At 45.7% G+C, this 25,359-nt stretch overlaps 1 protein-coding gene across 20 annotated transcripts in view; it reads left to right on the plus strand.

The window, feature by feature from the left end:
- Positions 1–25,359, plus strand: part of KALRN (kalirin RhoGEF kinase) — a 615,365-nt gene that overhangs the window by 557,151 nt on the left and 32,855 nt on the right. For 12 of the 20 annotated variants that reach the window (XM_033132405.1, XM_033132483.1, XM_033132412.1 and 9 more), the window contains 13 exons: positions 1,686–1,752; positions 2,983–3,086; positions 3,270–3,339; positions 3,658–3,744; positions 4,580–4,672; positions 5,403–5,453; positions 6,313–6,390; positions 9,626–9,811; positions 10,197–10,368; positions 14,010–14,248; positions 15,908–16,164; positions 19,746–19,869; positions 21,011–21,070. In XM_033132405.1, coding sequence (XP_032988296.1) covers positions 1,686–1,752; positions 2,983–3,086; positions 3,270–3,339; positions 3,658–3,744; positions 4,580–4,672; positions 5,403–5,453; positions 6,313–6,390; positions 9,626–9,811; positions 10,197–10,368; positions 14,010–14,248; positions 15,908–16,164; positions 19,746–19,869; positions 21,011–21,070 — 1,588 coding nt within the window. Of the gene's footprint in view, positions 1–1,685; positions 1,753–2,982; positions 3,087–3,269; positions 3,340–3,657; positions 3,745–4,579; positions 4,673–5,402; positions 5,454–6,312; positions 6,391–9,625; positions 9,812–10,196; positions 10,369–14,009; positions 14,249–15,907; positions 17,021–19,745; positions 19,870–21,010; positions 21,071–21,388; positions 22,005–25,359 lie in introns of those variants that run through there. The other 8 variants (XM_033132520.1, XM_033132623.1, XM_033132615.1 and 5 more) reach the window with 4 other exon arrangements.

Raw genomic sequence — 25,359 nt, forward strand, 5'->3', positions numbered from 1 at the left:
GGTTGCAGGAAGTTTGGGGAGAATTAGAGAATTAGATCCTTCAAGAGAAGTGATGCCAGGTCCACTATCAGTGTCTGGTCCAGTCCCTTCCCTAGAGGCTGGAAAGCCCAAGACAGCCCTCCATTGGTCAGTAGATAGTTTAGGATAAAAACATCACCCGGAGACAGAGAGCTGGACTTCATCTCCAGAGGGCCCGTCCAGCCCCAAATTCCCACTCTAACTTGCCTGTGGGTTTTCGTTTACCACTTTCTTCCAAGCAGTAACTTAGGCTGAACTAAGGATATATTTAAATGCTTTTATTTGGCCTTGCCAGTTCCTTCCTGTGGCCTACAACACAGGATTGTGTGTATTAGAGAGAGGGTACTGGTTAGCAGTGCTGGACATGCTGATAAAGTAGCATGTGTTCCTCTGGCTTCCTCCCCCTGGCCCTGAGGCCCCAGACCCAGGGATTTGGTGGCTTCTCTGTGCTGTATAGATGAAGAATTTTAGATATATTCTTCCTGGATTCAGAACGGTTACAACCCTGGTGCTGGGGCCCCTTTTTGACATGTCAGAACTTTATCCCTTCTGCTACATGGGCCAAAAATGCAGTTGTGTGGCTCCAGGCAAAACTCTCTCCACCTTAGATAATCCGAGTCAGACTCCAGTAAGACACACAGCACCTAGCCTACCCCAGTGCACAGCCATGAGTATTTTGTGTCCAGCTCTTTACTGTCTGGACAGAAAGAGAAGTGTTTGGGTTTGGTGCCTGAGGGACTCCAGAGAGCCAGTCTGAGTAGTTTCCCAGGCAGCGGGCGACAGTGAAAGAACAGACTCCTTGGACTCTTGTACAACTGGGTTCAAATCTCAACTCTGCTCCTCACTTTGTCCTCTTGGGCATACTGCCTGAGTGTTTTCCTCTACGTACAATAGCGCTTACAATACCTACCTTGTAATAAGCATGAGAAAACTCAGATGAAGCAACTGGCACAAAGTAAATGCTCCAAGAGGAAGAAATCATTAACAAGAAAGAAACCAAGAAAGCAAATGTCCTTGAAGTTGTTAAGTCCCACATCTGGTGGGGGTGGGAAGATTGCTCATTCAAAGCTGTGATTCTGGAATATCTGCCGTCAGTCTTGCAGGTCTTGACTGGGGGCTTTGCAAGCCAGTTACCATGGAGACCTGTCGGAATAACTGTAGCTTTTGTATCTCAAAAGCTTCACTTGATGTCTGAGGCCTGAAAGGGTGGTTATCAAACAAATGTCTTTCTCCTCTTGTGAAGGGAAGAAGGGAGCTCAAATGAAGGAAGAAAAGTCTCACGTTGATCCCTTGGCCTCAAAGCTTTCATAACTCAGTTTTGCCAAACTGGTTGTCCTTCTTTCTGCCCTGTGTCCATACAACTGCTCAGTTATAGGTGAGGGAGGAAGAAGCATAATGACTAGAAAGAAGAATGCTGGGCTCCGCGACGTTCCGGCTATTGTGTGCCATCTGGGAATGCCCTCTGGGCCTCGGTGCCCTCAGCAATTCAGTGGGGGCTCTTGTAGAGAGAGCACCAGTAAGCACCTTTCTGACGGGTGCCACGTGTAGGCGGGCTTTTGGTGGTCTTGTCATTGCCGAGCCACAGTAACTTTCCTGTGAACTTGAGTGTGAAGATGTCTTGCTTCACTGTCAAGCGGTACCCTCATTGTTCTTCATCTCCTACTCAGGTTTGTCCTGAATGAGCTGGTACAGACAGAGAAAGACTACGTCAAGGATCTGGGGATTGTGGTGGAGGTGAGTAGATGGTCCAGGGTGGGTCTGTGGTCACCGAACCAGGGGCATCTTGGACCCTACCTGGGCCAAGGTGTTTCAACGTGAGGATATATATTTTACTCTCTCTTGGTGTTTGCAGGAATGAAACTAAAAATGGTAATAGGTCACATAGAATATGTAGGTAAGGTGTTTTTTTTTTCTCTTTTCCTCTTGAAATATTATAAGAGATTTAGAGGGAGATAGGGCCCCAAATGTTGTAGCCTCTTGATTAGAGCTACCGACAGGACAAAGGAAAAACCACCAATAAGGCAAGATTGACAGGTCCACAGTTCAGAGTCAACTTCATAGTAAATAAAACAGCTCTCTCTCCATAGGGGTTTACTTTAGTGGGATGTAGACACTTGGATAAGAAAATCTAAGAAAGTAAGTGGATAATTTAGATGGCTTAGAGTCCTGTTGTTAAACACATTAAACAAAAGAATGTGAAGTCTAAAAATTGATATCTGAATCACTTGCCAGTTCCACATGGGACCTACAGATCCCCATCCTATGGAAACTGCTGACTTAGGGTTTGTATTCGCTTATCCTGAACCTTGCATAAACAGACTAACCTGGCATATAGAAGACCTGACTTCTACCTTATGGAAAGTTGTTTTCTTCTCCAAGGAAGGATGGGGCAGGCAGAGGTACAGCCACCTCCATCTGCAGTCAGCCTAGATGTGGAGGGCTTGGGAATCTGGAGGCTGAGATCCAGGGAAGTCAGACCTCAGTGGTGTGACTATAACACAAATCACATAACACCCCAGTGCCTTGGCTTTCTCATTTGTCAGATGGCGATAAATGCTGCCTGTGCAACCTCAAAACTTGACTTTAAAGCTGAACTGAGGTTATATATGATAGCATTTTACAGAGTCTAATGTATTAACATATTAAGACTTCTTTCTAAGCCAGATGTGTCTAGTTCTGAGCTCTTAAGGGATAGGGCTTGTATTGGGAGAAGGCAAGGGAGCAGGTGATTGTTTTCTTCTTTCTTCTGCTTTCTTAAGGGTGCTAGAGGCAAAGAGACCCAGAACTTCATAAAAGTTTTGTATGTCTCTCTGCACAAGTCCTGGTTGAATAATGAGAAACCACAGAAGCACTTGCCCTTGAACTCATACAGAGAGTGGGCGCTTGCATGGGCTGCTGTGTGGCGCCTGGCCCACAAAGCTTTCTCATGAAAATGCTCTACTCACCATTGCCTCTGCCCTCCAGGGCTTCATGAAGAGAATAGAAGAAAAGGGTGTCCCTGAGGACATGCGAGGAAAGGATAAAATCGTGTTTGGAAATATTCACCAGATTTACGACTGGCATAAGGAGTAAGTGCTACGTTGTCCCGAGGATTGGGGTGTCCTGGGAACCCGGGACTCTCGCTTCCTCCCCCTGCATCTGACCTTAGGGGCAGGGTTTGGGGAGAGTGTTCTGTCATTTATCTCAGCCTTGAGAAATAATACATTGCTGAGGAATGTGGCTTCCTTCTCTTATCCCCTCCCTCCTTTTAGTTTTTTCCTGGCTGAACTGGAAAAATGTATCCAGGAGCAAGAAAGATTGGCACAGCTCTTCATTAAACATGTGAGTGTTTCCTGCGCCTAACCCTCTCCCCTCCCACCAGCCTCATTTATGTGCATTTTAAAATTCCTTCTCTCCTCTGCTCTTCCTTCTCATCCTTCCCTGAGTTGTTGCTTTTTAACTTTCTTGGCAGTTTGGACGATGGGCTCTTGCTGCTACATTTATTCTTCTGTCCTTGATGTTTTACTGCCTCGGTGGAGCCCCAAAATGTGGACCATATCTTTGCCCTTCTCCCTGTGTGTAGACAAGCATCGTACCCCTAGAGTCTGAGACCAAGCAGGGTGCACAGGTGCCTGAATGCCTTTCCCTCTGCCTTTGCAGGAGCGGAAGCTGCACATCTACGTGTGGTACTGCCAGAATAAGCCGCGCTCAGAGTACATCGTTGCTGAGTACGACGCCTACTTTGAAGTAAGCTGCTTGGGCTTTGCTGAACTGGGGTTGGGGGAAGAATCTCAGGCCCAGACAAACACATTCAGGTGGCCCCCACACAGCACGTGGTGACCCCTTCTGGACAGGGATAGCTGCCTCAACAGAGCCATTAGCTTCTTAGTTAAATTCTCATACGCCTCCGCTGGAGAGGAGCTGAAGTGGCCCAGCGTGCAGACTGCTTTCGAAGCCTTGTGCAGAATGACTGACACGGAGATGCTTCAGAAGCTCCGGCCGCCTGACGTGGCCCCAGCGCAGACCACGCCCACACTCTTCCTTGCCCGTCTCTGGAGACTGCTTGCGAAGGACCCTCCTCCTTCTTGAGGTGCTTGCCGTCATCTCATCGTCTCTGCTTCCGTTCCCAGAGGTTCTGTCAAGCACCTCGAACTGTTTGTTCTGCCCCAGCCTGCAAGTGTTTATTTGAGGAGAGGCAACACCATGGCTTGGAAAGAGCCCTCAACGTAGTGTTTGCTGATCTGAGGTGAAGGCCCCCCCAGGTTTGTCGTGTCCTAGGGAAGCCCTTCAGTCCTGACTTTGGCCCTGGAGTGTTAGAGAGAACAGAATATCCGTTCCAACTTGTTCCCCAGGACTGGGGTGAGGTCATATGGTGTGAAACTGCTCGCCATGCAGAAGGTGATAATATATGTCACACGTGGTTCATGAGAAATTAGCAGTTGTGTGGTACCTCTCGCGTGATTTGAAGAGTCTAAAACTTGACTGGCAAATGCGAAGACTTGCCTTCCCTGCCCTGAGCCCGGATCCAAAGGATCCCAAGTCTTAGGTTCCTTTTTTCTAACGTAGCTTCTTTGTGTTCCAGGAGGTAAAACAGGAGATAAATCAAAGGCTGACGCTTAGTGACTTCCTTATCAAGCCCATTCAGAGAATAACAAAATATCAGTTGCTCCTCAAGGTAAGAGAGCTGAGAGTCTGGGTCAGGGCCAGAGAAGGGTCTTTACGGGCTCCACGTTACCCTGAGGTTCTGTTTCCACAACACTTCCTGTGGGCTAACGGGGGGCATGTACGGGCTTTTATCTTATCTGTGGGTTACTCGTGTCAGCTTTGCCCCCAAATAAATTGCATGTCTGTTGCTCCTGCCTTTAAGGTTGGTTGTTATTTCATTTTCTTTTTTTCAATCCACTTTCTTACTTTGTCACCAGCGCTGACTTGGCACTTTAAAAAAAATAAAAAAATAAAAAGAGATACAATCTGAGTGGATAACAAGGAGAGAGATAAGGAAAGGCTTTAGAAACTAAAACTTGCTCACATTTTACTTTTTTAACCGGTTTAATTTATCTTACAGAAATAGGAGGTAAACAGAAGTGAGGTTTAACTTCTCTTCCTCCCACCGCTTCTCATGATCCTTGTTCCTCTCTACTTTCACTCTTTCTTCCCTCTCTCCCTCCGTTTTCTCATAGTTTTGAATTTTCGAATATCCTGGGGGTTTTCTCTAGCTATTATGCTCAATGTGACTCATGACTTCATATCTCAACCAGTACAAAGCGTTGCCATCTCTGTTGGGAAGGAAAGTCTTCTGGGTGTTATCATGGTTTTTGTGACGCTAGGTTTTTTATAGTGCTCTGGCTGTTTTCCTAACTGATGTCACCCTCTCCACACCCTTCCCTGCCTCCCTGACTTGCTAGGACTTCCTGAGATACAGCGAGAAAGCTGGTTTGGAGTGTTCAGATATCGAGGTGAGTTTTCTGCTTGTAATGCTGACTGTTCTTAGGGGTACTGTTGGATGTCTGTTTGTAAAGGGGACAGATTGTGTCTGGAGGACAGAGGGCCCAGGCTGCCTCCTGTAAAACAGGAAGAGCCCCTTGCGAAGAGCTGCTCAGGAGGATCAGGAACGGTGAATATTAATGAACGTACTGAGTAGTTTTCTAGAACTTGAGAATTCTGTCCTGGGCTAGACCAGAACTTAGGCCCGCTGGTATTCTCCTTGTGTCTCCCAGTGACACGTGGTGGGAAAGGAGGATAGTTGAGCCCTCCAACGTCCTTCAGACACTGGGCATTTCAAAGTACAATTTTATCCATGGATCCAGGTACGATTTGAGTCTAACCTATAAAGTTTTCCATGTTTACTCCCTTCCCCGCCCCCAAGGATTACTCCCTAAGTGAAGTCCTTTGACACAATGTCACCATGGGAATTATTTTAAGCCAGAAAGGCTACAGACCATTCCGGCCAGTTATTTTAGGTTAAAACCTCTAGTGTTTCATAAGCCAGGCTAAGCTGTTGCTTGGGAAGCTGGAAAGCAACAGAGAAAAGGCAGAACATACCAGTAGGAAAGAGAGTCGATGAACAATAATGGGAATGTAGGAAAAGGATGGGATGACCACTCTGCCTACATGTGGTCACTGATTCATGTGGAGTCCCTGTCCTGATGGCCAACACCCTCCTACCTAGAACAACAATCCCACACTCCGCTGAGAGTGGTCCCTGCTGGGACCAGTGTCCTTTCCTAGAATCAAGGAGGGTCCCTGTCTTCCAGCACGGAGCTTCCTACCCTGGTGCCGTTCCTCCTCCTGAGCTGTTGTTGTTCTTTCCCACAGAAAGCAGTGGAGTTAATGTGCCTTGTCCCAAAACGCTGCAATGACATGATGAATCTGGGACGCCTGCAGGGCTTTGAGGTGAGCCCTTAAGAGCTCTCTGAAGCTCTCTCCCTTCTGGGCAGCAGGAACCCAGGCTGTGAGACGCCTGCCCTTTGAAGCCCTGTGCCTGCCTCCTGTGCCTCCTTCACTCGCCATCTGCTCCTTTATGCCGGGGCCTACAAGACACACCGGTTTACAATATCCAGTGGTAGGAAAGTCACAGGAAGTCACAGCACCGTCACCCAAGCTGGAGGCAGAATCCCAAGGGGGACCCAAAATTCTTTATACCTGTTGACCTGGCAATGACCTCTTCCCTCTTCTTTCTTGCTTGAGAAATGCTAGGGAGGTGAGGGAGAGAGAACAGACTATGTGATGGAAGTAGAGAGAAAGTGGAACACTATTTTTTGAGAGGATGGTTCTAATAAACAGGTCTATATAGTGGCTGGCTTTTTAGGTAACATTTTAGTTAGCTAAATCGTCACAGGACACGTTTCTGTTCTCTGAAGAGGACAATCATGTCTTAGGAGAAATAGGTAGATGTCTCCAGGATGTTGGTGTCAGTGGATGTACTAGTTTGCGGTGGCTGCCGTAACAAAGTACCACCGACTGGATGGCTGAAACAATCGACATCTAGCATCTCACATTGCTATAAGCTAGAAGTCCAAAATCAAGGGATAGGCAAGGGTGGCTCCTTGTGAGGGCTGTGAGGGAAGGATCTTTTCAGGCCTCTCTCCTGGGCTTGTAAATGGCTGTTTGCATGTTCCCATGGCATTCTTCCTGTATCTTCACATCATCTTCCCTCTGTGCGTATCTCTGTGTCCAAAATCCCCACGTTTGTAAGTAAAGGGCACCAGTCAGACTCAGTTAGGGCCCCCCGTTATGATCTCACTTTAAATTGACTCCCTTTGTGAGGACCCTGTCTCCCAATAAGAGATCACACTCTGAAGTCCTGGGGTTAAGATTTCCGCTTATGAATTGCAGGCGGATACAGTTCGACCCACAACAGTGAACCTTTGAAAAGCTAATTGGCTTTTGTAACTTAAACTTAACAAGTAGCTGCTGTCAGCGTATATCCACGCCTCGTGTATTCACTAAACATAGTCCGTTTTGAATATTCATATGATTAAATTGGAACTGACGCAATTATTGACTGGTTCGCAGCTGTTGTTGAGCCCCTGCAGAAAGATGTGACTCTTCTAGTCCTGTTTCCCACTAAGCCTGCAGCCTAAGGTTTCATGATTCCTTTTTGGAGAAAAGGGATTCCTGGAAGTTGAGATGATAAAGAAAGTAATAGCCTTTTTTTTTTTTTTCTGGCTAAACTAGAAGAGCTAGACTAGAATAGATAGAAGGTCAGACTGGTACGTAAGTAAATTTAGGAGACGTTATATTCAGGTTTGGGTTATTGAGTTAGATTCATGGTATCCTTGAGCCAAATTCTTTTGTCTTCCGTGCCCTTCCAGCCCAGCCTGGTGTCCCTGTCTGATTTCCATTGCTTTGTTGTGACCAGGAAGTACACGGAGGGTCTTTGCTGTTCATTTCATTTTCCATAGGTGCCTGGTTCTCCACCGTAGACCTGAGGCATGAGACTAAGCAGGGTTATGCAGCAGAAACATACCCTGAGTTCTTGCACAGTGTTTCTTTAGTCATAGTACGTGAAGTTGTACACTTTTCCCCTTGGGGTGATGTCAGGTCTGAAGCTACTCTGAATAAGCCAAGTAATTCCTTTTGCTCTTAAACCTTGATATCCCTATGTTTTCTGAGCAGACTCTGGGTCGGCTTTTTCTTGGTCCCTGGAGAAAGGACCACTGGCAGGAGGAATGGCATCTGATTGTGCTGTCCGACTCCGGTTAGACTTCACAGGAACTGTGAAGTGTGTGTGTGTGTGTGTGTGTGTGTGTGAATGGCCACACACACGAGTGTGGAATTATTTTTCTTTTAAATCAGGCACCACCATTTCCTTTTTTCATCAAACTCCAGAGAATCTGCTGTGTATTCCTTCAGCGAATTGGGAAGGATCATGCAGAGACCCCCATGCCTTCTGAAGTCCAGAGCCAGGGGCCAGGGAGGAGGTAGCCCCTTCACTTAGATTCCCTCCCTTTTAAATCCTCCAGCGTTCCCTTTAGCATTGGCAAGGTCCTAACCCATGGGTCAGGCTCTTATGTAATATTAATAGAGCTTTTAGAGCTTTCCTGGCTAGCGGGTCACTGGCTTAATATTAACTTTGGACCAGGGTAAAGATAAGCCTGTTTGGCTGCTCACCTTGACAGTGAGGAGCCATGATCCAAGCAGAGGCAGGTGTTTCTTGGAAACATGAAAGCAAAATGACGCATGTGCTGGATAATGTTTGGAATATGGCATCACATGCAGAGAATGGCCCACATTTGCACTAAAGGGCAAAAATCATCACCTGAGAGAGTGCAGTTCAGAGGAGGCCCTCTGGCTTCTGTCTCAGATGTCAGCGTCTTGTCACAGAACAATAGAAAAAGCAAGGCTCTCTGATAGCATTTGTAAAGACTTGCAGGGTTGGGCCATTTCCCTTTGAGGATGTGAAGATGTCTCTGAAAATCTGGTTAGAAGCTGGCAAGCCAAATAGGCTCTGCCTCCTACAGTGGGTGTCAAGTGGCCTGGCAGCTGGAGGCATTTTAAGAAGGATTACAGGACCCAGAAAAATAAGGGCACCTCTCTATGGGAGCCCAATTTTACCTGTTGATCTATAACAGGAGACTAAGACTTCAGAATTTCTTCATCCTGAGATATAGCAGGAGAAAGGAGAGGCCCAAGTCATCAGATTACTTGTGGTCCTGCCTACGTCACTGCTCTTAGCCATGGTTGGTTCTAGGCTCATGGCCACAAGAAGACTCCAGGTTCTTGGCCTTTGCACTAAGGGAGCCAGGCAGACATGCTTCTCAGAGTTCCAAAGACAGAAAAGCCACTGCTAGCTCCAAGTGACACCTACTTGCTGTTCTCCTAATAAAAAACAAGAAGGGCGGGATAATTTCTGAACATCTTTCTGGCTAATAATTTTACCTTCCTCCTGGCATTTTCCTGGAGCTGCTTGCTAGTGATTCTATAGTCTTCCTTCCGTCTCCCTTCAGGCCTTTGTGCCTGCCCTAGATGAATGGGTGGCTCCTAATTCAGTCTCTTACTAGAGCCCCGAGGCTGTTGGTATCAGGTCTGCTGTCCTTGTCCCCAGAGGAGGGAACCTGTGGGCCCAGGGGACGGTGGCTGTCTCCTCATTTTTCACCTACTTCACCCCAGCCCTTCTTTCCACCAGGGCACCCTGACAGCTCAGGGGAAGCTGCTGCAGCAGGACACGTTCTACGTGATTGAGCTGGATGCAGGCATGCAGTCCCGGACCAAGGAGAGGCGCGTGTTCCTCTTTGAGCAAATTGTCATCTTCAGTGAACTGCTCAGGAAGGGATCCCTTACCCCGGGCTATATGTTCAAAAGGAGCATCAAGGTGAGGACCCAGTGGGGATGAGAAGAGATGAGGAAGAGCCAAATTGGGGGGAACTGCTTCTCTAAGACACAGGCGCTGGAATGAGTGGGAGTCCAGAGCATTGAAGGTCTTTCAGCCTAATAACGTTCAGGCATGAAGGTTGAGTGTCTTGAGAGAAAGTGACAGGCCGAGTGCCGGTCTGCAGCAGCATCTTACAGGTTCTCCAAGATCATGTCGTTCAAAGACAGAAACCAAAGGAGTTAGCTATCAGATCCAGGGCAAAAGTTTGGAAAAGTCTCCTGAACTGTAAACTTTGAGGAACTGTCATAGGTCTCCTGACATATAAACTTTGAGGAACTTTATTAAACCACTTAAATATGAAAAGGATCAACTTGGTGTCTTTCAGATGAATTACTTGGTCCTGGAGGAGAACGTAGACAACGACCCCTGCAAGTTTGCGCTCATGAACAGGGAGACTTCGGAGAGGGTCATTCTGCAAGCCGCCAACGCTGACATCCAGCAGGCATGGGTGCAGGACATCAACCAAGTCTTAGAAACACAGCGAGACTTCTTAAATGGTGGGTACTGGGCCTGGCCTCTGGTAGGACCGTTGTAGCCGGCCCCATACCTCTGAGCTTCCTTGTCTGGCTCATGGTGAGTTATGAGCCCAGATCACATTGTACATGGACTCGAGCTTTGTAGTTTTCAGAAATACTTTGTTTAGAATTTTTTATGAACCTGAATGTGCAGGTGGAACAGATGGAGCGTGATAAAGAAGCCCCATCTTTCCAAAAGAAGGGATATTCTTTTAGAGCCTACGCATAGGATAGATACCTTGTGGCCACCATTACCAGCTGGTAAGAATTGGGGCAAAAGTCTGAGATGGGCACATTCTCTTTCTTGTAGGGGCCGACTATCAATGACATGTCTCCCCATTTGGTGGCTAATGGCTGGTCCTCTCACAAGTTCTCTAGTGTTATCTAGAGATAACTGGGAGTTAGGCTGATCTGTTCAAGTTCCCCCCTCTGCTCCCAACAGTGTGAGAGCCTGGATAAGTCATCCTGCTTGCTGACATTAGCACTTACAAATGAGGGCTGATTGCACTCTAAATTTCAGCAATACCTTGAAACTTCCCAGAACAAATTGGCGATTACGCAGAGAATGTAGATCTCTACAGACCCTGCAGGAGTCCCCTAATGGGCGGTGGAAATGAAGTAGACTTGCTACCTCGTTTACATTTCTTTATTTTTACTCCCTACTGGGATTTTCTTCACTTTGAGTTTGGCCAGGAGACATACAGTTTCTAAACTAGTACTGATCTGCTGAGTTGATGAGCTCAAAAGTTTCTCTGAGCAGAAACGGAGCCTGAAGCTGAAGGCAGAGTGTGACTAGTAACAAAGTAAACCTGAAGACTCAACAAGCACATAGTTCTGTATGCGCATGCATGCGAACGCACGCACACATGGGCCCACCCTCCACTGCGTCACCTCTTCTTGCCAGTACTGCAATCCGGACTCGTTCAAAAGATGCAAATAGAGCACTTGATGGATGTCTAGTATGGACCTGAATACTATGGGGAAAGATTAAAGGTGACATATTAGTTGAGGACCTTGGCAAGTCATGACGTTTCTCTGGACGTCAGTTGGCTCATTTTGTGAAAAGGGGAAATGATGTACTTGGCCCATGCTGGCACGTACCATGGCGTGCCAGCAGCAGTCCTAGAAGCAGAAAACCATGGCACGCCTCCCTACAGTGTCAGTTTTACTCCATGACAAGGGATTTAACACATTGTGTTTATTTTAAAACAAATAAAAATAAATTATATAGCAGGATGAGAAGACTTTTTAAGATAGAACATAAGACTTCAAAGCAATTTCACACTCACTGAGAGTATTTTTGGATCATGCCCTTTGGTCCCCCAACTGTAGAATAATTTGATTTAAAAACAAACAAACAAACAAAAAAACTTACACTAAGTGATCTCTAGGGTTCTTTCTCACTCTAAAAATTCTAAAATTAAATACCAGGCCAGCCCTGAGGGATAGTAATGAAAGTTGTGTATACTTTGTCTGAATATACAACTTTGAAATAACAGTTGTGTTAATAAGCTAATCTTATGCAAAAATATGTGCATATAATATATTCATTAAATTGCATTATATTAGGAATTTCTAATTCTAAGCTGGAATAATGAGGTTTATAAGTTCATTGATACAGGATGAAAGAAAAATAAGGTAGGACAATAAATTGAAACCAGAAATAATTGAAGTAACAATAATGGCTGCCATATAGTGAATCCTTTCTCTGTGCCAGGCATGACACAAAGCATTTCACATGTATTATCATAATTAATCTTCATATTACATGGAAAAGTAAGTACTACTATCCTGTATTTTTCAGGTGAGAAAAAAGGGACTCAGAGAGGTTAATAAACTTGTCCTAGGTCACAGAAATAGGAGGTGATGGAACAGGACTTGACCCCAGAACTGTATAACTTAAAATTAGTCTCTTAACCACAAAACTGCAGTATAGTTGCTAGAGTACACATTTATCTGTGAGCTCCCTAGCAAACAAAGCAAAGAAAGAAACAGGATCAGGCATAAGACTGTTTCCATCAGCTGGAAGCAAACCCTGTCAGATGATACATGGCTTTCCTGATCCTAAGACCCAAGTTATGCATATTGAGGCTGATGGAAGAGAACCAGCCTCTGTGTAGCTTCTTTAAGAAGGCATACTATTTTCAAACACTTTAGCACAGTTGTTGTATATAAGCAGGTCATTGATTCAGGAGGTCAGTTTGACAAGTGCTGGTTCACAACTCTTTGCTATTGACTTAAAACTTGGAATTACATTTTCGAGCATAGCCAATGTTTCAGACTTTTACATGGTTCCAAGAGATCTTTCTCCTAATTTTAGTGAATTATGGAGCTATTACTGAACAAGTTATCAATACCTAAATATTTAATGCCTACAGAACACTCTCCAGGGAGAAAGGCTGAGATCTAGCAGGAGCCTGTTCTATACTTTGACACGCTCAAGAGACAGGATGTGACTAATGGACCAGGGCCAGGCTTTTAGTTATAGAAACAGGTGCAGGGATCTCAGAGTCCATCTTTCCCTCCTGAGATCTTAAATAGAAGGAAAGTGTGACCCTATGTTGAATCCTATTAAAGTACAGTCCGAACACTATAGAAATATCTTTGTAACTGAAAGTTCTCTGGGCTCCAGCTGTTAACCCACTTAAATATTTGTTGCAGTGAATACTGATAAAAACCAACATAGTCGGGCAGCCCTTGAAGGCATTACTACAGAATTTGACCTCTTTGGCTTTTGCCTGGCTGACCACTTTAGGACTCAGACCTTGGAACTTTGTTATCTTAAACTCAGTAAAACAAAGTTCATGTCTTTCCTGTCCAATGAGCTTTTCCTGTCTCCTTGACCACCATTCTCCCCATCTCCAAACCTGAGTGACCCTTGATTCTTGCCTTCTTTTCCCATGTAAGCTGGGTCAGAGTCTAGTCTCCCTCCGGAAGACGTGCCACAGCAAATCCCTTCCACATTCTCACTGGCTCTGCTCTGGTTAGGCCTCTCACTTGTTATTATCTCGTAGCTTCTGAATCGGCCTCTCCGATCTCTTCTCCCAACTGCTACAAGGTTAATGTTATTCAAGTGTGGATCTGGTGATAGAATCTGAATTTAAAACATTCAAGTTCATTGAACCCAATCACTTGTCCTGATCTTCAGAATTAAATCCAGGCTCGTTAGCCTTGGCAGAAAGATGTTTCACACCATGGTACCTCCACCCTCCCTTACCTGTCTCATCTCCCCTTCCTCCATGGAGACCCATGGCTCTGTGCTCCAGGTAATCTGACTCCATCCTGTTCCCCAGATGCACTTCACACTTGCTTCCTTCCTGCAGTCTGACAGCCAGCCCTCTTCTGAAGTTCCTTATTACAACCATCTGTACCTATGTACCCACACGCACACATACTACAGAGCCTGCTCTCCCTCCTTTTGTACAACGCTTTGTATCTCACATCTGGCACCATTTGGGTTTTGCATTTTCATTATTCAGGTAGGTTTCTAAGTTCCTTAAAAACAAGGGTAGTGTCTTCCTCATGTATCCCCATTATACCTGGCATAGAGCCTGGACCAAAGAAGCCTCCGAATCGAGTGGAATTCCCAAAGCTTAGAGTAACTATCCGCTCTTCTCCTGCAGCACTGCAGTCGCCTATTGAGTATCAGCGGAAGGAAAGGAGCACAGCCGTGATGAGGTCCCAGCCTGCTAGGGCTCCCCAAGCCAGCCCCAGGCCCTACTCCTCTGTCCCCATGGGCTCTGAGAAGCCCCCAAAGGGCTCCAGCTATAACCCGCCTCTGCCACCCCTGAAGATATCTACCTCCAATGGCAGTCCAGGGTTTGATTACCACCAGCCTGGGGACAAGTTTGAGGCTAGCAAGGTAAGTGCCAGCCCATTACTCCAAGCCTTACCACTCTGGGGGCGGGGCCTCAGGGCTCACCTTAAGAAGTAGCACTTTTTTGTGCTGATCATTTTGGCAGGAATAGCCCACTGGGTACAACCTTGTCTCAATTAGTTCTTTCTTCCCTGCAAATTGAGTGTTTTAGACCAATTCCCCGTGGCTCAGGCACTCTGTGTTCAAGGGCTACTGCCATCGGCAGAAACTCTATACAAATATTAGGTACTATTGTAGTAGCAAGTATGAAAACAGGTGATTTATCACAAATAGAGTAGTTGTGGTGCAGATCATCTAAAAGTCAAAACTCTAGTGTTTGACACTTTGAAGAGATTGCCCTTTCTGATGCTGAGCTGCTGAAGTGAGCTTACAGCTCTTCCCCAACCTTTGGCTGATGCGTCAAGGAGACTGATGTGTGTGAATGGGGACACCAGCCTTGGATTAAACATTTATCAAAGATAATCTATTATTCAAACATCACCATGAGGATAGTCATAGACTTAACTGTAGACCCAGTCTTCACAGTTATTTTGATCCTACAAGGTAGTAGGAACAGGAGAACAAAGGGGAAAAGTGCTAGATTGAGGGTCAGGTAATCTGGTTTCCGTTCCAAATTCTGCAATTCACTCACTCTAGAATCTCAGCAAGTTAGTGAATCTGATTAGGCCTCAGTTTCCTCTAGAACTCAGTGGGTCTGTGAATAGGAACATCTACTTTTTGACCTACATGTTCGGATTTTATACTTTTATTCTTTTTACTCAAGTTACTGCGATACTGATTTTTTAAAAATTAACTGTGAACATCTAAATTCAATTCTATGTTAGTGTAACTGTACTGACCTACTTCATCACATCGCCTGGAAATGATTTTCCACCTGCAAAACACCCTGTCCTTGTGAATAAGTTGAAGTCACATTGGCATTTTGTCCAACTCGTTGAAGAATTTATGGCTCTCACATGCCCTAGGAGGCAGCCAAACCTCCCTGGGAGTTACAGGTCTGTCCAGAAGCAGCTTCCCTGGTATAGAGTCAGTCACGTGAAAAGGCCACGGGGGCAAGACCTTTTGTATCAATGAGTACAGGGGAAACTGGAGGCGTTCTGTTCCCGTAGGACTTGGGTCAGGGGAGATGATGACTTGTCTTTGAACCGGGCAAATGTCTCATTGTTATCCTGTCTCAAAGAGGGTCAGAATGTAGAGTAAGACCAATGCTTTTCAAAAGAAAAAAAAATGTATCAAAGGGTTTGTGTTCTTTCCACCCCTGGGGTTATCCCTAACTTGACTTTTGCCCAGACCTCACTTTACCCAGGTGCTCAGGTATCCCTGTGCTGGTACCACGCTCTTCCTTCCCTTAGTCAGAAGATGCTGGCAGGAAGCTGGCATGCTGAGAAGGGGCTTCCAGGTGGAAGGTGTGTTTATACCTTTACCTAGGCTGGGTACCATCTCTACCTATTCATCCTTGATTATAATAGTGTATGAAACAGAGTACATTTATAAAATATAATGTCGCTACTCAAGATAATCTTCTGCCTGCTATTTACCCTGCTAGTGAGACATCTGGCTTTTAACCACACAACACGATGCAGAGCAAGCCTGTGTGAACCAACCGTCTTGTGTATGTGTCCCTCTCACCCCATGCCCCAACAGAGTGACCTGGGAGGCTGCAACGGGACCTCGTCCATGGCCGTGATCAAAGATTACTATGCGCTGAAGGAGAATGAAATCTGTGTGAGCCAAGGTGAGGTGGTCCAGGTCCTCGCCGCCAACCAGCAGAACATGTGCCTGGTGTACCAGCCTGCCAGTGACCATTCCCCCGCGGCCGAGGGCTGGGTCCCAGGCAGCATCCTGGCGCCTCTCACCAAAGCCATGGCAGCAGCAGCAGAAAATAGTGACGGGAGCATCAAGTAAGTGCCTCGTTGGCTTCCCCGGGAGAGGAGTATGTGGATTAAAAAAATTCAAAACAAAAACAAAGAACACAAAAATGCAAACACACGGTAGGGAATTACTGCTGCTTAATCTCGACAGTGCCACCGGAACCAATATTTGAGTGCTGGAACCACACACAGCATGGGGCATCCAGGCTGGATTGTTCTGAATTTTCGTTGTTGTTAATGGTAGTGGCGGTGGTTTTTCTTTCCTTTTCATTTATAATTTTGTGTTCATTTTTTCCCTTTTTTCTTCCCCTCCTTAAGAAAAGAACCCTACTGAAACCCTAGGTGACAAAAGCATGCCTTTCGTTGCTCCATTTGACCCACCACAGGATTCACTGGACTGGACTTCTATTTATATTGTATTAAGTTACTGATATATATATATATATATATTTTTTTTTTTTTGATTGACACCAAAAAATTACCTAAGCACAAATGCCAGACCTGTACAGGTCAGAGGCCTGCTGCTTCTCCCAGGAGAGAGGGAACTTTTTGGTTGTCTATGGCAATTCCTCTGTACAGATTGTACCTTCTTTTTTTTTTTTTAATTTCCCCCTCCCTGTCACTTTAATATATGTTCATGGTAGCTTGTAAGATATTTCTTTTCCTTATTTTGGTTGCGAAGACCCTTCCGAACACATTCCTGTATAAAAGTATTTTGCACTATTTAAAGAAACCCATACGGATGAAGTCAGGTTGTGCAATATAATGGAGAGTCACAATGTTCATCATTGTACCTGTAATGTAACTAATAATTTTAAATGTACTATTTTAAATATGTAAAATAAATTTTCACCATGAGCATGTTTTAATGAGGTTAAAGACTAGTTGACCCTTTTTCCCCATTTCACTCTTCTGGGACTCTGAAATATGCAAATGTTTCTTCTTTCTTCTTCTTCTCCTTTTTTTTTTTTCCCCTTTTCTTTTCTGTATTTTAGATGTTGGTTGAATGCATTGGCAGTGTTTCCTACACAAACAGTCACTAAAGCTTCAACACCAGGCTTCGCTTCTAAGCAGCCCCTATTCGTTTCCTCTACCCTCTGCGAGGAGGAGTGAGGCAGATTGGGTGCTGTCCATCTGACCCTGAGGTGCTGACGTCAATTAATGACTGGCATAGACGGCAGTGTTTGGCTTGCGTTCCCCACTGCTTTCCATGCCGTGTGGTCATCTGTGACAGGGGTGGAAGGATCTCCCATAAGGTATCAGAGCAGGGTCACCAACAACTGCGTCTTTGGGCCTTTCTCGGGGGATAGAGGCTACTGACCGCATCCCAGCCTTTCTAGGTAACCGCAGGCCCAACTGGAAATCAGTCGTGGCCCCTAACATGTAAACAGGCCCAATTCATTTTATTCTGAAGACACCTGGCTTTGGTACCCTTTAAGAACCCTTGGGAATAAAGGCCTTCAAAACATTGAAGTTCTTATTAATCAGTGGCCTTATAGAACTAAGTCATAATAATTTGTGATCTACTTATCCAGGCATTGAGCATGCCTTCCTCCTCACCTGGGGGTCTTTTGGTCATTTTTCACACCTTCCATGGGAGGGAAGGTAGAAGGAGTGTCAGGCTGGGTGAGAGAGAACAGATTCAAATACAAATTGGTCATTTTGGTTCCTTGTCAGCTGTTCTTGCACAAGGGCTGGTGGGGATGGATCAGAGTAACTGACTAAAAATGGTTGCCATTTCTCAATGAAGGACACCATGCCCTCCCCAGGGCCTGCTATGGCCACAGAGGTCAGACAGAGTTGGTGTGATGCCTACAGGATAAATGTCACTGAAACCCTGTTTCCACATCAATCCCCGGGCTTGTGGCCAAGAGGTGGAAGCTCCCCAAACCATGATGATGATTTCTTCTGCGAAGTAGAATATGACTTTGAGCCTGTCCTGCCACTGGTACTACCCTGAGCCTTTCTTCTGAACATTATTTGTGATGTTTCTATTTTCTCATCAAGCATATTGAATGACCCAGAGGATTGTAATAAACATAGGAACACACCCCCACATTCATACACACACACACTGTGCTGTCTGCCCTGGAAGCCTGCGGCAGGGACCTCCCTGACTCACGATGTTCTCAGAAGGAGCTAGGGCCATGGATTTGGGGGGAAAGATATGAGCTGAAAGTCTGAAATTAACAGAGTGAGATCATCTAAGGTTAACTTCCATGACTGTAACTCACTCGGCTACAGCAAGTGGAGCAAGGAAGTGGTATGCAGCGGATCCCAGAGAGCCTGCCAATTTAGGAGCTACAAAAGGTCTGGCCAAGAGATTCTTGCCTTTTAAAGGAGCCCACTTTCCCCCAAAATTCAACACCATGGCTATGATTGCTCTTGCCTACTTAGAAGGTTGGTTGTTGACCATGTGTGTTAGTGATAAATATTTTTTGGAACACCTTCTTCAGAACATTTTAAAATTCCTGACATATGTAGAATTTTGTAGAGGGGATGCTATACATTTTGAAGTATCCTCTTTCCTCCTAAATCTCATATGCCCCTCTCTTTCCTCTCTCCCTTAAAGAAGGCTCTTTTCATTGAGCCCTGCCTGCAAAGGCCCACATTTAACAAGGAGACACTGAAGGGAAGCCAACCTCACTTATTCCAGACAATAATAGAGCTTCATCCAAACTTTGACCACACCTGAAATTGGTGATGCCTGTCCAGGGTCACTGATGCTGCATGTGACTTGGCTTTTGGTGTCATTGTCTTTGAGTCCTAACATATCAAGAGCTCTGCTCTGAGCTTCTTTACAGATCTGTGAAGAAGTAGCTCCCAACCCCCTCATGGGAAGATAGAAGTTAGAATAGTGTGAAGGGACATTGCTGCCTCCCCTCCCTGCGAACACATATTGGGTCTTCTCCCAACAGGAAAACTCTAGGACCTCTCGGTAGTTAACAGAGCCCTAGATTCACAAACACTGAGAACATAGACCAAAAACCCCTTTATCCTAAAACATCCAGATAAATCAGTGATGGTCAACTGTTCATTAAGTCAAAGGCCCCAGAAAAATCTGATCTGTACTACAGTGGGAGTGGTCACAGCCCAAATACAAATAACGAGATGTAAACCTCAAAATCATCCTTTTGGGTCTTTCTGTCTGATCCTGGGAAAGTGCCATTAGCTTATGCACTATAGAATATATTTCTTTAGTCTTTCCTGTTTTCCCCCACCCCCGCTCCCCGCACCCAGCCCACGCACCGTTCTTCACCTATCCACCGCACCCTTCAGGAAGGGAATTCCTCAGTCCTGTAAGGGCCTTATCAGTGTTATATAAAAAGTCCCTTGTTATCGTATAATAACCCAGTACTCATATTTTTCTATGCTACAGTCAACCTTGCACATCTATCAGGAAGGGTCAAAGTTCATTTTCATTCACTTCCGGTTGGAGGTGAGGTCAGCCGCCCTCCACCACAAAAGCTGGCATACAGGTTTGGGGCCTCTGAAGCTGGGGCATGAATGGAGCACCTCACCTACCGACTCACCCACAGGTGGCGAGCCCACCCACCGCCTCACTCTGCCCTGACCTGCCATTTTGATTGGTGCATTTTTTGGTACAACAGGAAGTCATGTTCATGGCACACTCTACGCATGAGAAAGCGGGCAGAAGTGGAGAACACGGGTAAAAATGAAGCCACAGGGCCTCGTAAACCCAAGGATATTCTGGGCAACAAAGTCTCTGTTAAAGTGAGTAAGGTATTCTGGAGCTGTGTCCCACCTCATCTACCCCCACCCTGCAGCATTCTCACGAGGCAATATGGGTGGATGGGGACTTTTTTTCCCAATGTGGGGACCAGAGGGGAAATAGTTTTAACAGGATTTTGCATGCAAGATCAATTTATTTTTTATTTTTTATTTCTCCTGGCAACTTCGAGTCAAATAAGTAAGTATGTCTTCTTTGTTTATTTTATGCCTTTATACTGTGCAGATGTTTTATAGCAAAATTATCTGCAGCATTTTTATCTTAGAAATGCAAGGTGCTTGATTCATACTAAGTTTCTCAAAGCTGCTCATTGTGTATCCTAGGTTAGAAAATACACACCGGGTAAAGAGATTAGGAGAGATCAGGGATGCTTTCCAAACCCTCAACCCTGTGAAGTCTGAGGTTTGGAATTTAAGGGCCACGGTGTCCTTGGTAAAGTTTCATTTCTTTTCCCCAGAATTCAGACATCACCCTCAGGCCTGTGCATGGCAGGAAGGGAGGCACATTGGGGAAATCCAAGTTACTGTTGTGTGATAACCCACCTATCACTCTGAACTCACAGAGTCTGTGGTTTGGCAGACCCTTGTTGCGCCCCACCCCCATCTTGAAACAATGGGATCTGTTTTCTTGATGATGGGCCTCTGAAAAAAATCTGCCTCTGGACAATGGAAATTAGACTGCTGATGTTTAATTGTGTTCTAATGTGTGATTATCTATCTACCTGGCACTTTTTTCCCCTTCCTGAGCAAAATGAGAACAACTGAAACTCATTCTAACGTCCTTCTTGGGGAAAAGAAATTGTATTCTCTCCTTCACCCTCATCTGGGAAGGCCAGCCTCGCAGAAGACCACAGTTTAAATTCGACAGCACTCATGCTTCATTCGGTTGCTTCCATTGCTATTTCCTGTGAGCTGAGCGGCTGTACACGACCCCAGCCTCCGCTCCTGAAAAGAGCATGCTGCCGCCCTCGGTGATTCGCACCCTCACCTTAAAAGCACCTGGTTTTTTCTCGGCCCAATTTCCCATCGCCCATGCTTCTCTGAAGTTCTCCTCACTCTCTCGCCAAAACTGCCTGTGTTCTAACTGTGTTCTCTTTCTTCCCCCTTCTTCATGCTGCCCATCAAGGAGACGAACAGTTCCGAGGAGTCAGAGTGTGATGATCTTGACCCTAATACTAGCATGGAGGTAGAGCAGCTATTGTTGTCCTATTTCATACAGTGATTGTCTATTTTAATGTGTTCTGTGACAGTGATCTTACTAACGGTCAAGGATAAAGTGTTATGTCAGGACATCTCTGGATGTCCCATTCCAACTTCAGACAAAACAAAACGATTTAATTCCGTTCCGTTTTGATAGAAAACTCAACCTAGATATCTTTTTTAAAAAACAAACTTCTGTTTCTCTTAAATGCTTGCTTTTCTCTTCTTTGGCGGGTTTGGCTTTATATGGAAAATATCCAACTTCATTACTGGAAACTTAGAACGCTTTTTTTTTTTTTCATAGAAAACAGCATTATAAAAAGAATGGTAGGTGCTCAGCTAAAAGTCAAGAACCCATTAATTTTAGCTTTTCCCGCTTTTGTTTATCCCTCCTCCCTTTTCCCTCTTTTTCTCTCCTCTGTATCCTCTTTATGTGGTTGTCCTACTGGGACTGATGTCTCCTGCAAGACTCTGGCAAAATCATGTTTTAAGTGTGGTTTCATAAAGACCTGGCACCTAGTCACTGTACAGCTGGCTGATAGCAAATGAGGAACGACGAAGGCAACCCCAGAACCCGCCTTTGTCCAGCCCCCAGGAATCCTGGGCAGTGGCTGTGCCCAGCATGCAGGAAAAGAAGCTCTGGAGATGGCCCCCCTCCTGGAGCCTTAGCAGAGGCCTTTCTAGAGACAGGGAGGTTGAAACCTGCCCTGGGACCTTTCTCACACTCTAGGGGTACAGGGTTATGGGAGTGGAACCAACACCTCTACCAAGAGCTTCGAATCAACTTCCAACCCCTTGTAGGCTAGAAACTATTTGGGGTTATAGAAACAGGACTCTCACATGGCTTACCACTGAGTGACAACCATTCTAAATTTATAAATCCTGGAGAACTTGAGTAAACTCGGAGCTGGCGTTCCCTGCTATTTTGTCTTTCAGAATTGATTGAAATGCTTTTCTCCAAATCTGTGCCTCCATCTCCAGTAATGGATAAAAGTTTAGAGATTTCCTCTAAGCACAAAATAGAGAATTTAAAAAAAAAAAACATTTTTATAGCCTTAAGCTTTTCACTTGACTAAGTGGATTTTTATTGTTCTTATTCTAATTTGACCTAATCCCAAAGAAATCCACCACCATATTATGGCGACCACCACAAAACCCAAGAAAGACCATGCAGCCTAAGTTAGGCTAAGTCAGCTGTGGAAGACACCAATTGGGCTGCACTGGGCCAGAGACAAGTGGTTGAAAGTAGGAGTTTAGCCAGGATAAAATAGTCCCCTGTGGATGCGGGTATTGCCACAGAGCTAAATCTGGCAGGTGTGGGTCAACGCAATTCTCCACTGTGGGAGAAAGTAGATACTGCATTCATAGCCTAAATGTATCTTAGACAAAGAAGAAGCTGGGGGAGATTTGTGGCTCTGTGCTCCTTGTATTCCATAAGATAGGCACCAGCTCCTGTGGAGCCCACACTTGTAAGCTTATAGATGCCTGGTGGCCCCTGTGTCTCCCGCCTAAGTGTTGCTAGCATGTATCAGAGATGTCATCTGCAAGTAGGGAAAGGCCAGGCAGAGGGAAGGGAAAAGCCTGGTATCTGTGTTCCAGGATGCAATTTGGGACCTTTTTCAGCTCTGGAGAACTAAGAGAGGAGTGACTTTCCCACTCTGCTCTTTAAAGGAAGAAGTGGGAACAGGGAGTTGTGGGACCAGGTGAGGAACACACACTGAGAAGGTTAACCAGTGTCATCAGATGCGCCATTCTACATTTAGATAAGCAGAAGTGCGCGCACGCGCGTGTGCGTGCACACACACACACCTTAGCCCTGCTTTGTGAATTGCACACATTTCTAAGGTTCTTATTCATCCACGGCCTGCATGGCCTGAGTGAGACGGTTCCCAGGGAACTGCTAGAGGCACATAAGCAAAGGTGTTAGAAGGTCAGTGCTGAACAGAGGAAAGCCAAAAATTATGTTGATGTGTGTCTGGAAAGTTTTCCGATATAGTGATAGTTGAGGCAGAAATTTCAATTAACTGGAACTCTCGAGGGGTGTGTGGTTGGAAACGGCAACTATTCTGGTTAACCCAAGGTTCCCTGTAGCACGTGTGCATGCAGCCCTTCTACATGGGTATATTCTAATGGGTCTAATGGTCTAAAGTATATTCTACATGGGTCTTTTTAAGCATCAGCGCGCTCTTCTGAACTGTGTTGCCATCTTGAACTTAACTCTGAGCGCATAAGCAGGTGCTGAGCGAAAGGAGGCATCTTGGCACTGCTAGTTTAGTATTTTCCGACACAATAAATCAGATATAGAAAATCTACCTGTTAAATGTGAGTTGAGAGTGTTCTCAAGGAGTTGGTAAGTAGAACTTTATTGCAGTGTCCATTGTAGAAGAAAATGGCCAAGGATACATGTGAAGAGAGCTATACCTTAAAAACCTGGCTTGAGAAACAGGTAGGAGGGCCACCACTTCTTGAGGCTTCTCGCTGCTAAAATGGTAGCTTTGGGCATCGTTACCAGCCCCAGACTGGCCCCCAGCCTCACACTTGGCTTCTGAACTTGATTACTGTAATATGTGTTGTTTCTTTGGGAACATGTCCCTGTGCCCTACCGAGCTGAACTGCAACTCCTGTGGCCTGTGCTACAAGCCCCTGTGCCTGGAACCCCAGCCGACATCCTGGCCCTGTGTTCCCTGTGTGCTGCTCCTTGCTAGGTCTCCGAATGCTACGGCCTACCCTGCCGACTGCCTACCGTTGGCCTAATGCCAGCCTGTTGATTCCAGTCTTAGCTTTGTAGAGGCTCTTAACCTCCACCTCCATGTGAATACCACTACCCACACATTCTTTACCTTTCTTCGGCTGGTGGGTTGAAGGGTCCATATAAGGAGCAGTTTCCTGGGGTCGTGGCTTACACACCAGCTGCTTGCTACCCTCAGGGCTGGCATATGTCCCACCATACTGCTTTAGGGAGATAGATAGGCACATCCTTGAGAGCTAATTAGATGAAAATAAATCACCTTGAATCCTAGGAATCTGATTTACAAAGCTTTCGAAGACCACCCAATTACCTAAAGGAGGCAGTTCTGCTTTAATGTTTACATCCTGTTTCTTCCCCTGTGGAGACACACTTATGAATATTCTTAAGTACAACCCCTACTCCCTACTCCTAGCACCACCGGCCACACCATCAGCTGCTGCAAGATGCAAGATTGGCTCCAGGTCTATGCAATCCCCTTGTGGCCAAGCACCCACTTCTCTCCTGCTGATCCGTGACCATCCCTCAGAGAACTGTTCTAAATATGATAAGGATCGGTCCATAGTTCAGCTTACTTCTTTACCTTGCACTGATTACACTTTGGGAGTAGGGATGGAGGGAGATATAGATGAGAGAAATGTTACTACATGAAAGAAGAGTCAAATCGGGCCTAAATTCAAACACCAGGCTGTCTTGGGAACAAGTTAATATTGCCTCATTTTTCCATTACAGTTTAGCCTGCTGATTACCTTTTATTGACAAGGAGTGTAGACGTGGTGATATACTGGGTACCACACACCCACCTGCCTGCTTCTCAGTCCTGTCCCTGCCCCTGCACTGACACCCAGGCTAGAGCCAGGGCTCAAGGCTCGAAGTTGAGCATCTGCCCTCTGAGCCAATGCCCATCTCTGTGACGTCTGGATCCTTTCTGAGATGGAATGGATATCTCTTAGGACCCCACGCTAAGCAGGGCCCCACACCCAGGCCACCTCTGAAAAGTTGTCTGAGGACTGTGTCAATGAATCCTTGGGTGTTTGCACCCACCCTCCAACCCCAGCACTGCTACTTGCCTGCATCATATACTAGAGTAGGGAGGCCTGAACCAACCTTTCAGACTTGGGCTTTTGTCTTCAGGGACAGAGATTCTCTGCCCAGAGTTTAGGTCAAGCCCAGTGAATTAAATTGCATCTGAATTTTTTTAAATGCCCAATACCACTTTGAGCAGAGAAGGTCAATCCATCAGAGTAAGAGGTTGTCAGGATTCCAGAAAGACTGCATCTCCGCCCCAGCCAGTTAACATGGGACATGACTAAATGCTGATGTTACCCTTGGTCCAAATGCCAGCCGCAAGATACTTAACTCCGGGGGTCACTTTCTACAATACGAACAGGATTGGGATCTTGTGGGAGAGGTTCTGAGAGATGAGGGAGAGAAAACATTGAGACAGGTGAAGCGAATTTTGGAGAAAATCTCCAGTTAGGTTAAGAATCATAGACTTTCAGAGTTGATGGAAACTTGGAAATCCCCTT

This window comes from Rhinolophus ferrumequinum, chromosome 2 (assembly GCF_004115265.2).
Source record: "Rhinolophus ferrumequinum isolate MPI-CBG mRhiFer1 chromosome 2, mRhiFer1_v1.p, whole genome shotgun sequence".
In the NCBI taxonomy this organism is placed as follows: Eukaryota; Metazoa; Chordata; class Mammalia; order Chiroptera; family Rhinolophidae; genus Rhinolophus; species Rhinolophus ferrumequinum.